The sequence below is a fragment of the Perissodus microlepis genome, chromosome 4 (genome assembly GCF_051167445.1).
Source record: "Perissodus microlepis isolate ML-2025 ecotype Zambia chromosome 4, ASM5116744v1, whole genome shotgun sequence".
Lineage (NCBI taxonomy): Eukaryota > Metazoa > Chordata > Actinopteri > Cichliformes > Cichlidae > Perissodus > Perissodus microlepis.
In genome coordinates, this window is record NC_140464.1 from 21,586,086 (window position 1) to 21,599,419 (window position 13,334).

General features: G+C 38.5%; 1 protein-coding gene across 1 annotated transcript; it reads left to right on the forward strand.

Annotated features, from left to right (window-relative positions):
- Positions 1-1,375: 1,375 nt before the first annotated feature.
- Positions 1,376-6,938, forward strand: LOC146388886 (butyrophilin-like protein 10). Its single transcript, XM_084924792.1, has 5 exons — positions 1,376-1,488; positions 3,258-3,596; positions 3,795-3,830; positions 5,083-5,367; positions 5,489-6,938. Exons 1-5 carry the CDS (start codon positions 1,386-1,388, stop codon positions 5,644-5,646), a joined length of 921 nt encoding a protein of 306 aa, XP_084780918.1. The 5' UTR covers positions 1,376-1,385; the 3' UTR covers positions 5,647-6,938.
- The last annotated feature ends 6,396 nt before the right edge of the window (positions 6,939-13,334 follow it).

Consider the following 13,334-nt stretch of genomic DNA (forward strand, 5'->3'; position numbering starts at 1 on the left):
ACTTGTTGACCTCAAATCTGTCAAAAAATAGCTATATCATATATCATGAAGAATATCAAGTAATGTAGAGCCAGAAATGACAAGTGACTTTTACAAAACCTTTATTTATCTGGTTAAAAAGTATCATTAACATTTAAAAGTGATTTTCAAGATCGATCTAGCCAAGAGGGCAGCAGAAATTGTAAAAGAAAAATAACCTCACACTTCTATGAACTTACTTGAAGTGACCAAAAAAACTGGACTGATGACAATATGAGTACAATCACCCAAAGTCATAAAGATACTTCAAAAATAGGTAATTTCTTTATTTAGGGAAGGAGACTGCAACACAGATTAATACTCACTTATCATTCACGCACACATCACATCCCACAAGAATCATCCCCACCAGACTCACACCACTCATCTGACATTAAACTGCCCACCTTACTAACTGGATGATGTCACAAGATGGTGGGCTGGCTCAAAATAATAGAAGGTTGAATATTAAATGAACAGTATATTAACTTATATAAACTTACAAACACCTGTATCAGAACTCAAATAGAATTATCCTATGAATTTAGGGGCCTTTTATACAGGTAAGCAGATGTGTCTTTGGATAATGGCAAGTATTATGTATGACATGTATCCTGAAATAAGATAAACTAACAAGAAAACTTCTGTTTACCTTTGTTAGCCACTTGGCTTTGATAGTAAACAGTAGACAGACAGTAGACACTGGTGTGGCTTATTTAATGTTTTGTTCTGTGTTCAGCACAATATTAATTAGCCATTAATTGGGAGAGCTGTATTGTTGATTTTGTCTGCTATTCTCAATGTATGATGAATTATAATGACTGTTTGTTAGCAATTTGCATACTCTCTCTCTCACTATATAAAACATTTATCTGGTTAAATTCAGTATGGTTCCAACAACAGTTTTCACAGTAAATTATGTTAATGTACAATCCCTAATATGTTTTGTGTGCGCGCGCTCGCATGTGTGTCACCCACACACTCTGCCATCCATCAACACGGGTTTGGAGTGCAGAGAATTTGCTCTCGCAGCGCCCGGAGTTGACGTTAAGACAGTGATATTAAAACAAAGAGGTCTCACTCTTCCAAACATCTTTGCCCGGCTCCAGAACTGTCGTACTCAATCTGTACTGAGAGAGAACAAAGGTTGGGGGGGGTGTCAAACTTTTATGCTCTCTTAAGTTTGAGACGAAATTGTCGCCACTCCGGTCCCGAGCGGACCCTGGCGGACTCACAGACTCAGAAAGTAACAGCGGGCTTGAGAGAGACATCTGACTGCAGTCAGAGAGTTAATGACAGCTGCTGAAACTGTCCAATCAGAGAGTTAGATCTTTTCCTGTTTGCGGAGCGAGTCACCAGTTCGTGAAATGTGCATCTTACTGTATGGACTTGTTAAAAAGATGGAAATTCAGGAGTTTCTGTATTTCTGCCTTGTTCTTGTAACTGCGTCTGCGAAAGGACATGAAAACGGTAAGAAGACTCATGCTTAGTAACTGCATTCATTTAGCGATCGGAGAAATTTAAAATAAAAAACACGGATACGATTTTCGGCAAAATTTATACAGTAGTGTAAATTTGAATGTTTTAAATGTGTCATTTTAATTCAGAATATAAAAGATCGTAGAGGAAAATGTGGTATCTGGATTACTCAAAAGACAGTTTTTGTTTGTTTGTTTGTTTTATTAGTCCTTTATTTATCTAGGTAAAAAACTAATTGAGAATAAAAATCTAATTTCCAAGAGAGCACATAAGTACATAACATAAGCCTATTGGGTCGGATTTTTGCATTGAGTCTTCTTTCCTACGTGTGTGAGTTCATCTCACACACACACCGGATGCAAAGAACTTCCCACAAGCAATGGACACCTATTGGGGGCGCTATTTCTCTTGACCAGAACTGAAGAAACTCTGTACTTCAAACATGATAATTAAACACACAACAGTCAAGCCCATAATTATTCATACCCATGGCAATTTTTTACTTAAAGTTACTTTTATTCAACCAGCAAGTTTTGTTTTGACTGGAAATGACATAGGTGTCTGCCGAAAGAAAATAAGACAATGTACAAGACGTATTATTGTGGAAAAAAACATTTCTCAGCTCTCACTGAGGACCTGCAGCTGTGCATTGTGGCTGCTCACAAGTCAAGAAAGGGCTACAAGGCCATATCTAAGTGTTTTCAAGTTCCAGTGGCTACAGTACAAAGTATTATTAAAAAATACAAGATGTTCCGCACCAGGGAAAATCTCAGACGATTTGGTTGGAAGCCAAAAGTGACACCTGTGCTGGCCAAAATAAAAATCATAAATTTTATTTTCAGCTAAATTTATACAGTGCTGTTAATCTATGTTACAAATGTGTAATTTTAATTTTATAAATCCAGAATATAAAAGATAAGGGAATCTGGATTACTCAGATTATTGGATACGACCTCTTTCTGGAGTGCCAGAAAGAGGAAGTTTTTGCCTTTCCAACCTACGGGTGGTGGTACTTCTGTGGACCAAAACGAAGTAAAGTCTGTACTACTTAAATTCACGGTTTAACATTTCTTTTCAACCACAATGAAAACTGTATGTCAGAAAAGGCAGCATAGGTAAGAACAAACTATAACAGCTAATCAACCACAACTTTAAATATGTTTGATTTTATGGTTTCCAACGTTTCTCAGCTCTCTTTAGTGTTTTAGGGAGAAAAGAGAGGACAGTGGTTCTTCTTACTTTTATTATTATTATTATTATTATTATTAGTTGTTGTAGTGTTGGTAGTAGTAATAACAGAAGTATATACAACTGGACAATTTAACTGTGAATTAATGAGTTTACTGTATCAGTCCTGTGTATTTCCACTATAGAAAAATACTTTCTGTCAGAGGAAGGATTAAACGCGTCCCTTGGCCAGCGGAAACAAACAAACAAACAAACAAACAAACAAACAAACAAACAAACAAGCCCTCTGCACTCAAGTCTGCTGTGTCCTGAATGAGGGAGAACCACAGACACAAATGTCATATTGCAAATTTATACCACTGAGGCATGCTGCTCTTCAAGAGTAGATTTAATTTGTGATGACAAATTGAATCGTTTTTTTAAATATTGTTTTATATTAAAAAACTGGGATTATCTTGGATCTACTTTTTTACTTTTGAAAAACGTCTTTTAGACATTGGAGGTTACGTACATGTGTTTTAGGACTTTTGACTTATTGAAACATAAGAATTAAAATATGCTTCATCCTTCAGGACGGGGAGTTGTCACAGTTTTGGTCCCAGAAGGAAGAGATGCCATCTTACCCTGCTCCCTCAGCACCAAGCTGAGCCTTCAACATGAGGTCTTTGACTGGAAGAAAGATGGTCAGAAGGAGGTGTTCCTGTACTCTGCGCGCGACGAATACAATAACGGACGTCCGGGACAAGACGAGCAGTTCAAAGGTCGGGTCTCACATTTCTCAGAAGAGTTGAAGCGTGGTAACGCCTCCATAGTCATCAGAAACACCAAGCTGGTCGACAGTGGAGAATACTCCTGTATTATTCCACATCTTCACCCAAAGCAACAAAGTTTCAACATTAAACTCATCGTTGGTGAGTTTTTCATTTTTGAAAACATCCTGAAAACACAACTAAGATCGCTGCTTTACTCACTCCAATAATGTAATAACTGAGTTCTGCACTTATGATGTGGTGGCTCTCACTGCTAGATTGTACAAATGTAACTACGAAGCAAACAGCAGGAGATAAGCTGATGATGCAGAGTGAAAACGTGTTGTTGTTGCCTTTCAGAACGTGTCTTTGAGGACCGATCAGGTGACGTCATAGGTGAGTGAGGATGATGTTTATATCCGTGACGTGTGCTGCAGCTCTGCAGGCCTGAGCATCATTTGAGAAGTGTTGATACTGAACAGCATAAACAGTTCAGTAAATCAGAGTCTGTGATGCTCTGCATTTAAGCACAGATCAGGAGAAACGATGTTGAACCCTGTTTTTGATCTATAACCCCAATGTGTGTAAAATGTGAATAAAAATAAAATACCACGACTTTCAGGTCTCATTAAATGATATTTCATTCAGAATAGAACATAGAAAATATATCAGATGTTTAAACCGACAAAAAAAATAATATTTTAGGAAAAGAAAAAGGGGTCTTTTTTAATTTGATGGCAGCAACATGTCTCCAAAATGGAAGGACAGCGTCATGTTTACCTTGTGCAGCATTCTCTCTTCTTTTAACAGCGGTCCATAAATAGCATGTGCTGGACTTTGTGACAGGCATGTTGGTGAAACATCTGCACCGCATGTTGCCAAGTTCAGTATTCAGACTCTGCCACTACGAAGCCATGTGTTTTTTTAATAGATCCAGTGTGCAGTTTAGCATGATCTTGGGGAAGTACAGTATAAGAGGCCTGTGACTGGACAATATTGAAGTCCCTTGCCCACAGAGATTTCTTCAGATTTTCTGGAACTGCCATCAAATTCAAAATGATCAAATCTGGGTTCTGCTGGGAATGAAATATGGGTTTGTGAGATCTGCAAATCAGAACAGCTCACAGTTAGCAGCAACATGAAGAATCTGAACAGGTTGTTGTGTGGCCTTGTCTCTCTGTGACACATGAATTTGAAGCTTTATTCAGAGTTCTGTGTGTAAATGAGTGAATGGTGCACAGCCTCTGGGTGCAGAGTTGTAGCACACAGTGCAGATGTAAACATCAGTGACATCGTCAGCCTGTTGATTTCTCCACCTCTGTCTTTAGTCTGAGACGCTGTGGGTTACGGTCATGTGATAACACTCATCTGTAACAGTACTGTAACTGCAGTATACTGTAGTACTGTACTATAGTACTGTTGTGCAGCCAAGTGATCTCAGTATTTATCACATTTGTATTATTTTGGTTTAATTGACTGTGAGTTAGTTTTTTATGGTGATTAATTTAAGTAAAATTTCATAAACTGATTTTGTTTTCATCCGCCTTCATGGAAGAAAACTGCAATAACATTACAGAGTATATAATATAACAGTATATTAGTCTCTGTGACCTTGTGCTGCAGCTGTAGCTTCATGCTGTGCTCACAGGTGCAGCTCCAAAGCCTTTTGTTGGGATCCTGAACATCATGGAGGACGGGGCGCTGCTGAAGTGTGAGGTTCCAGGTGCTTTTCCAAAGCCTTTGGTGGAGTGGAAGGACAGCGATGGAAACATCCTTCCCGCTGAGGAGCCGCAGGTGTCGTACAGAGGAGACCGCTACTACATCACCCTCCTCATCGCTGTGACCAAGACAGACACCAACGTCTTCCGCTGTGTAGCCACACAGCAGGAGATCAGCCATGTGACTGATGATGAGATCTACGTGCCTCACTGTGGTAAGATTTCTTCTTCTGTTCTCATTCTTGGTGGAATTTTCAGGTTTTAAATAGACGCTGTTTAACAGTAGTTCTGTCTACTGTTCTGTGCTGTATTAACTTTTTGTTTAACGTGTTTCAGAGAAAACAGCTGAGCTGAAGTCCTGCTGTGGAGTGGCTGTGGTTGTAGCAGCATTTTGTGGTGGAGCTCTGAGTACTGCAGTTCTGTTTGTAGTTATAAAGTACATTAGAAGATGGCAGAGAGGTGAGAATAATGATGGATTTCATATTCAGCATTAATTTTGACATACAGTATGTGTGAGGTGTAAAATTCTCAGTATTTTATGGATGAATCTTTTGGTTTAATCATCATAATGCTCTGGATTGGCTGCAGTTCTTTTTTTACAGCAGGTAGTTTCAGGCATATTGATCTAATCTTTCAGCTAAAAGGAGAAGGAGTGATTCTTTTTTTTAAAAAAACCCAAAAAACTCTGAGTTATCTATTTGCCGCAGATGTAGCTTAATAAACTGTAAACTGAGGTACAAGAAGACATTTAAGGTGATGTTAGTGCTGAGCGATTGTCTCCACAGTCTGATCATCTTATCATCCTGCTGTATGATCACTAATGCTGTGTCCCATCAGCACCAGGGGCAGGTCAGTGGGTGGGTGATGGGCTTAACATACAATTCAATTCAATTTTATTTATATAGCGCCAAATCACAACAACAGTCGCCTCAAGGCGCTTTATATTGTACAGTAGATCCTACAATAATAAATACAGAGAAAAACCCCAAGAATCACATGACCCCCTATGAGCAAGCACTTTGGCGACAGTGGGAAGGAAAAACTCCCTTTTAACAAGAACAAACCTCCAGCAGAACCAGGCTCAGGGAGGGGCGGGGCCATCTGCTGCGACCGGTTGGGGTCAGTCAGTAAAGCAGCAATAGACACTCTCACAGTGAACTACTGTGGGTCTCACCTGGTTAGTGATCATCTCCAAGTGTTAAACTCCAAAAGCTCAGGGACTCAAACCACAGACAGAAAACAGTAAACCATGAGAGACTTTGGGCTGTGGATTCACCACACAGTGCCTTAAAATCAGCAGAACGTGAACCTGTAACACTCAAAGGCAGCTTATGAGTCTTCATCCAAGAGAACCAGACTGTACATAATTTAAAAAGCTTTAAAAGGTGGAGACAAAATCAGCTGCTTTTCGTTCTTACAGCTCAGCTGCTCAAATTGTATGAGCCAGAAGCCGCTCAAAGCTGTAAAACTGCTGTGATTGTATTTTAACTTGAACACATTCTTGATTAGATTCTCTTTTTATTTTTGCTTTACTTTGTTGTTGGTTTTTTTGTTGAGTAAGTTTGTTTGTGGAGAGTTTGTCTGTATTTGTAAACGTGACTTTAAAAAGATTCCAAGCAATAAAAATGGTGACTTTCAGAATTATGTTGGTGCTTTTAAAGCTGATAATGCTAATGACATACTTATACTATACTACTATACTACTTATACATACTTAATTGCAATGCTACAATCAAAATGCTGATTATATTTTACCATGTGTTTAATCATTATTATGTTTTGACTACTGAATTAATAGAAAAGATCTAATTCATGACATGAAAAATTTGTATCGGAGTTTTTAAATAAAAAGCCCCCAAACATCCCATTTGTGTGGCTGTTATGTTTGTGTAGCTCAGATATTTCCACACTTCACTCATTTTGAAATGTGAGAAATCTTCTGCAGACACGCAGACCTTTAGCCACGCCAGTGATCATCGCAGCAGATAAAGATGAAGGATTTGCTTCTGTCTGTTTTCTTTTTGATCCACTGATGATTTGGAAGATGGCGCGGCCACGTCCAGACGGCTTCCTGACCGCTCCACACAGACTATGCACCTTTTTAGCTGTTTACATATTTATTGCTTTGTTATACATTCCAAAACCTTCTAGTTTGATAGTTTACAACAGCAGACCACTTCTCAGTTCCCACGTAGTCCACCAGAGGGCCACCACCTGCACTTTGTGATCAAAATTTTCTGTAATTTTCCAGACACAGAGATTCAAAGTGTAATTAAATCAGTACCATCTTATGCAAATGATAATTCCCATACAGATTTGGTGTTGGGTGTTGCCTGCTTGCCAATTGACCAACACCTGTGGCAAAGTACATTAACCACTAGAGGGTGCTAAAAGTAAAAAAAAAGAGCCTACATTATTTTAATGATTGTATTATGTTCTATTTCGATTTACTGTGATATTAGAAATACGCCTTTTTGTCTTTTCCCCCCAATATTTTTTCTTTTTCTTTTTATAATTTTTACAGAACATACTTAAGTTAGTTTTTTTTTTAATTGCTTTGACATGTATGGAACTTTTTGTTTTTTTTAGCATCATCTAGGTTGGAAATATTGCTACTTGAAGAGGAAATACAAGTGTATTTCTTTTAATCAAATTAAAAACCTTCATACAAATATTCTGATAGTTGTAAGTGCTGAATTAAAAGCATTATAAATTTATAAGTGTTATAAATATTCATGATCTCGACCTAGAGAATGTGAACATTCCTCCATAAGATTCAACTTTAGCTTCCTTAGATACCTTTTTAAAATTGTTGAACAGGACAGGATTGATCATAACGTAAAACACAAGAGTATGCAAAATAACTCAGTCATAAATTGCAAAACCTTTGCATTGTAGTTTGCAATGTCGATGTCTGGCAGGCTGCAGAAATACTTCCACTGCTCCTGTTACTGTTCATGTGATTTCTGTGCTGCAGGTGGCGCTGTCACTCCTCCTAATGGCCTCTCTGATGTGTCTTCCTGTGCAGGTAACATGTCCCACCCGTGCCCCTGGCTAGGGTTGGATCATTTCAACAAAGCTCCAAAGAGATGTACCATTGACAGGTTTTCCCCCCCTCTGTTACATTTGGATTGTTTTTCTTTTAAAAACTAACTGCATTGGTTTGTCTTCTTAAGAAGTGCAGTACAGAGATGACCCGCACCTTAATTTGATCTTTTCCACTTTAATATCCTCAGTGTAGCAGCAGTGTACGACAGCTATTCCTGTATATTTCCTTTTTGCTGGAAAATATATGTTGAATAAAAATTTTCTATAAAAACAAATAGACGCACCTCTGCTGCTTATCCGTGCCAGTGTGCGACCTGCGATTCCCAGTATTTGCCTAAAACTTACTGCAGAAATTTAAGCTGTTATAAATGACTTGACCTCAAATCTGTCAAGAAAATAGCTATATCATATATCATGAAGAATATCAAGTAATGTAGAGCCAGAAATGACAAGTGACTTTTACATATCCTTTATTTTTTTCTGGGTTAAAAGTGTCATTAACATTTAAAAGTGATTTTCAAGACCAATCTAGCCAAGAGGGCAGCAGAAATTGTAAAAAATATAACCTCACACTTCTATGAACTTACTTGAAGTGACGAAAAAGGACTGGACTGATGACAATATGAGTACAATCACGCAAAGTCATAAAGATACTTCAAGAATAGGTAATTTCTCTTTTTTTATATACAACCTCCTACATAAATCCTGTTCACTACAGTCTGATTACTAATATAAGTAAAGATATTAGATGTAAAAACACATAAAAACATTGGTCCATTTCTTTTTGTTTTATTTGATATAAATCACAAAGTGGTTTATTTTAGAGAACTGGTGCAGAGGGGGCAGGAACAATATGATGAAATGAACAGAGGTGTCATTGAGAATAAGGAAAACCAAGGTTAACTGCAGAATGTGTATTAAAATATGGCAGCCCCAGTGTCATTATCAACTTTTATACTTTAAAAGTTAAGCTACTTATTTCCCCCTTTTCCTCACTGTGTTTGGTTATTACATGACCTACAGCTGTGGACAGATGTTTACATCCATTATGCACATGAATGTCAGGGTCATTTTTGGAGTTTTAATGATTTCTCTGAACTGAACTTTTCTTAGGGAGGAAGAGCATACATCTTTAATGACTGTGTGCACAAGTTTGAATTTATTTCTGATTTTCTTGAATCCACGTGCACATGCTCATACATATCCCCACCATGATACATCAACCTGTCATCCTATGCTACCTCCATCAACCTTCTCTTACCACTGTGGTCACTCTCTACCACTTCATCAAACGTACTCCACAATTCATCTTTCTCCTCCAGCTGATATCCAACCTGGGAAGTGTGCATGCTGACAGCCAGCGTTTTAGGTCTTTGTCAGAGGTGAGATATTTAAAATATGAGCTATTGGTGGACACTTTGTGCACACCACCGGTGACAACATAGTGGAGTCTGTGCAGGCACGTATAGAGGGGGTGGAGGGGGCTTGAGCACCTTCCTGTTTTCCTCTTGGATCCCCCAAGCGCCCTTTTTTTTTCTAAATAAAAGGTTCTGGCACATGATGCGGCAGAGCGTGCTGGTTACAAGCCGGGAGCAAGCTGGAAAAAAGCACACGCATTTTTGAGAAGGAGGCGGCTGCTCAGCCCCGGCTGTGTAGTCCAGAAAGGTCAAGTCAAGTCATAAAAGCTGGTCTGTTGAGTGCAATTACCAAAGTCACCTTGAATTTGGTTTTTATTAAACCTTTATTCATCCAGGTAAAAAAATCTCATTAAAAATCTCATTTCCAAGAGAGACCTGGCATCATGGCAACAAAGGATGCTGAGTAGCTGAATAAGAAGTCTGTGCTGCAATTTTGAAACTTAAGTTTCATTCTGCTACTTAATTCAATACAGGTTTTTATAATAAATTATTATGCATACATTATAAATCATAACAAAAATGTAATGAGTCATAAATCATGTAATACGTAAATCCTTAAGAGCTGACGACAAATCTGTAAAGAAATTCCATTTTGACTTTCATTCTATCGACAATTACTATTGATTGATTTTCATTACAAAAAAGATTTAATAGGTTCCTTTAAATAATAATAATAATAATAATAAAGAAGGAAAGAAGTCAAAAGTTATCTTGATGAATTATCAGATGAGTGCGTCATAAACTTTAACTCACCAAACTAGCAGCATAAATTATGATCTACAGACAAACATCGTTAACCAGATAAAGTTTTGTCAAACTTAATTTAAATCTTTTCTTTCAGCCAATGGGAAACTGTCAATCACATGCTAGCTTTCTAAATTGCCACTCAGCCACCAAAACAAAAATGTTGTAAAAGGGCAGGGAGATGCAGAACTCAAGAGAAAAACTTTATCGCTCGGTTTCTTTTGAAGCTGATATAAAATTGTATCAAAAACTCACACAGACGCAAAAGATTTGGACGTTTTTGGAATTCTAGCAAGTGTGAAATGACTTGCTATTGTTGGGATTTCTGCTTTGATATATTGGGGATTTTACCTTGCAATGTAAGTCCTTTCATACAACACAATAAAACACAACAGAAATCAGAAGGTTTTTGTGATTTGGATTTTTATTTATTTATTCATTTTTTCTTTTCTTTTTTTGTCAGGTTAGTACGGTGGCCCTGAGAGGCCAAACGGACTGCAACTTAAGAAAACACCAGCGATGAGAAAAATGCTGTTTTGTTTTTTCCTATTTCCGTTGTGTTTTGTGTGCTTTTGCAGCATTTTTCTTACTGCTGGTGTTTTCTTAAGTTGCAGTCCGTTTGGCCTCTCAGTGCCACCGTAGGGTTGGAGATTTTGATTAATTTCAATGAAGTATACTTTAGTTTTATTGTTTTACTTTGATGCTATAATAGATGTTTATAAAATTCAGTTATATTTAAGATTATATAGCATCATGGCAAAACAACAGTCTCCTCAAGCTGCTTTATACTGTAAGGTGAAAACATTACAGTATAAGCAAGACAAACCCCAACAATCCAAAGATCCCCTTTGAGCAAGCACTGGGCGACAGTGGGGAGGAAAAACTCCCTTTAGGAAGAAACCTCCAGCAGAACCAGGCTCAAGAAGGGGCGGCCATCTGCTGCGACCGGTTGGGGGTGATGGAAAGAGAATATAGGGAGACAAGATGAAGTATACTTCTAATGGCCTATTACAGGGGTGGCCAACTCCAGGCCTCGAGAGCCGCTGTCCTGCAGGTTTTAGATGCGTCCTTGATCCAACACAGCTGATTTAAATGACTAAATGACCTCCTCAACATTTCTTGAAGTTCTCCAGAGGCCTGGTAATGAACTGATCCTTTGATTCAGGTGTGTTGACCAGGGCGTTATCTAAAGCCTGCAGGACACCGGCTCTCGAGGCCTGGAGTTGGCCACCCCTGGCCTGTTAGATTATTTTTGATGAAATTACTAAATGCTTCAAAACCCTTTTGAAGTTTTAGCAGTTAATTTTTAACAATTAATTGGTGGTAAACCATCATCAGCATTGAGGAAAGGTGGTGTTGATGGAGACTCTACAGGGAGATACACTGGGGAAGGCCTTCCTATACGTCTGCCAGGGTGTTTTGGAGGCACTTGAATAAATTTAGTTTGCACTGGAGGTGGACGAGGTTTAATCTGAGACGGAGTCGGAGTCTCCCCATAACATCTCCCCATCACGCTTCTATGGACCAACGATGCGAGCTTTTGTCCTTTCTGTTTTTCTAATTTAAGCTCGAGTTGAACGTCTTTCACTCTAGATTTTAGATGACCTATCTCTTTTTCTTCATTGCCAGCCTTTCTGATCATCTGGTTCACTGGTCCAATGAGCTCCTGTTTTTGTTTGAATAAAGCGTATTCGGAAGACTTTACCATATCATTGTACTTCCTTTTAAATGATTCCAGCTCCCGTTTTTTATCTAGTAAAGCTGCCTCTAGATCCTTGCATCTGGTACGTAGAAAGTTCAGCTGTTTTTCAAGAAACTCCTTCGTTGTTCCAACAAAGGGGATGCCTTCCACACCGTCTACGTATTTCTTTTTCAAGTTGAGGAATATATCCCTAAATTCCACCTTTTCTTTTTCTCTGAAGTGACCTGCATGTGGAAATGCCTTTTCAAAGGACAAAACGCACTGGTACAATTCCTCTTGGAAGTGGCGCTTTTTCTTTTCCAGGCAATTCGTTTTTTGTGTGAATATTTCTGTTTGCTTTTTTGTGGAGCGCAGTTGCTCTTCCAGCGAGATCTTTTCAGCCAGTGCCTGATTGTGTGCCGTTTTTACTTTATGCCTGTCCACTGCTGTCTTTCTGTGTTCTTCCTTCTCTTTGCTTAAGGCCTTTTTTAGGTCTTCATTTTTCTTTTTCAGAGAAACAACTACTTCTTCGACCATAGCCTTCATTTTCTTTTCAAAGGCCACAGCCCTAATATTGCTCTGACATTTTTGTTTCATCTCCATTTGCTGGGCCGTTTTTTCGTTGATGGTCTTCCCCATTTGATCTTTCTCGTCTGTTAAATCTTTCACAGTTTTACCCATTAATTCGTTTTGGTCCTGTAGCTTTGTATTACGTGTCAAAAGGCCCTCGATCCAAAACTGCGAGGATTTATGTTCCTCCTCGCGTTCTTTGACTGCATTGATGGTCAGACTTTTACCAATTTCCATTTGCTTCTCAAGCTTTGCAATATATTTATCATAAATGCCTATGACGATTTTTAACGTCGTTTCTGCAGCATAAGCTTTGTCTGTGAGTTTTGATGTATTCTCGTCATAAAATTGCTGCATCTGATTTTTCTCCTCTTTGTGGCGTTTCACCAGTAAGTCAACGACTTGGCTGTTGTGAAACTGCTGACGCGCAACTTTTTCTTTTTCCGTTTCCAGCAGTGCTTGCAGCACTTCAAGATCTTCTTCATGTTTCCTATTAAGTTCAGCCAGAGTTTGCTCCGTCTCTGCGCGGAACTTTATGAGAGCTTGGTGGTCATCTTTTATGGAGTTTAACCTGTCAGAGATACTGGTCCTGTCGTCCACGACAGAAGACAGCATCTTATTATTCTGCCAAAGTTCTTTGTTTTCTTTAGTTAGATCCTCGATCCGTTTGTTCTTGATTGTCTGCTGTTTTTTGAAGTATTCAAGCTCTGTTTTAAGCTTT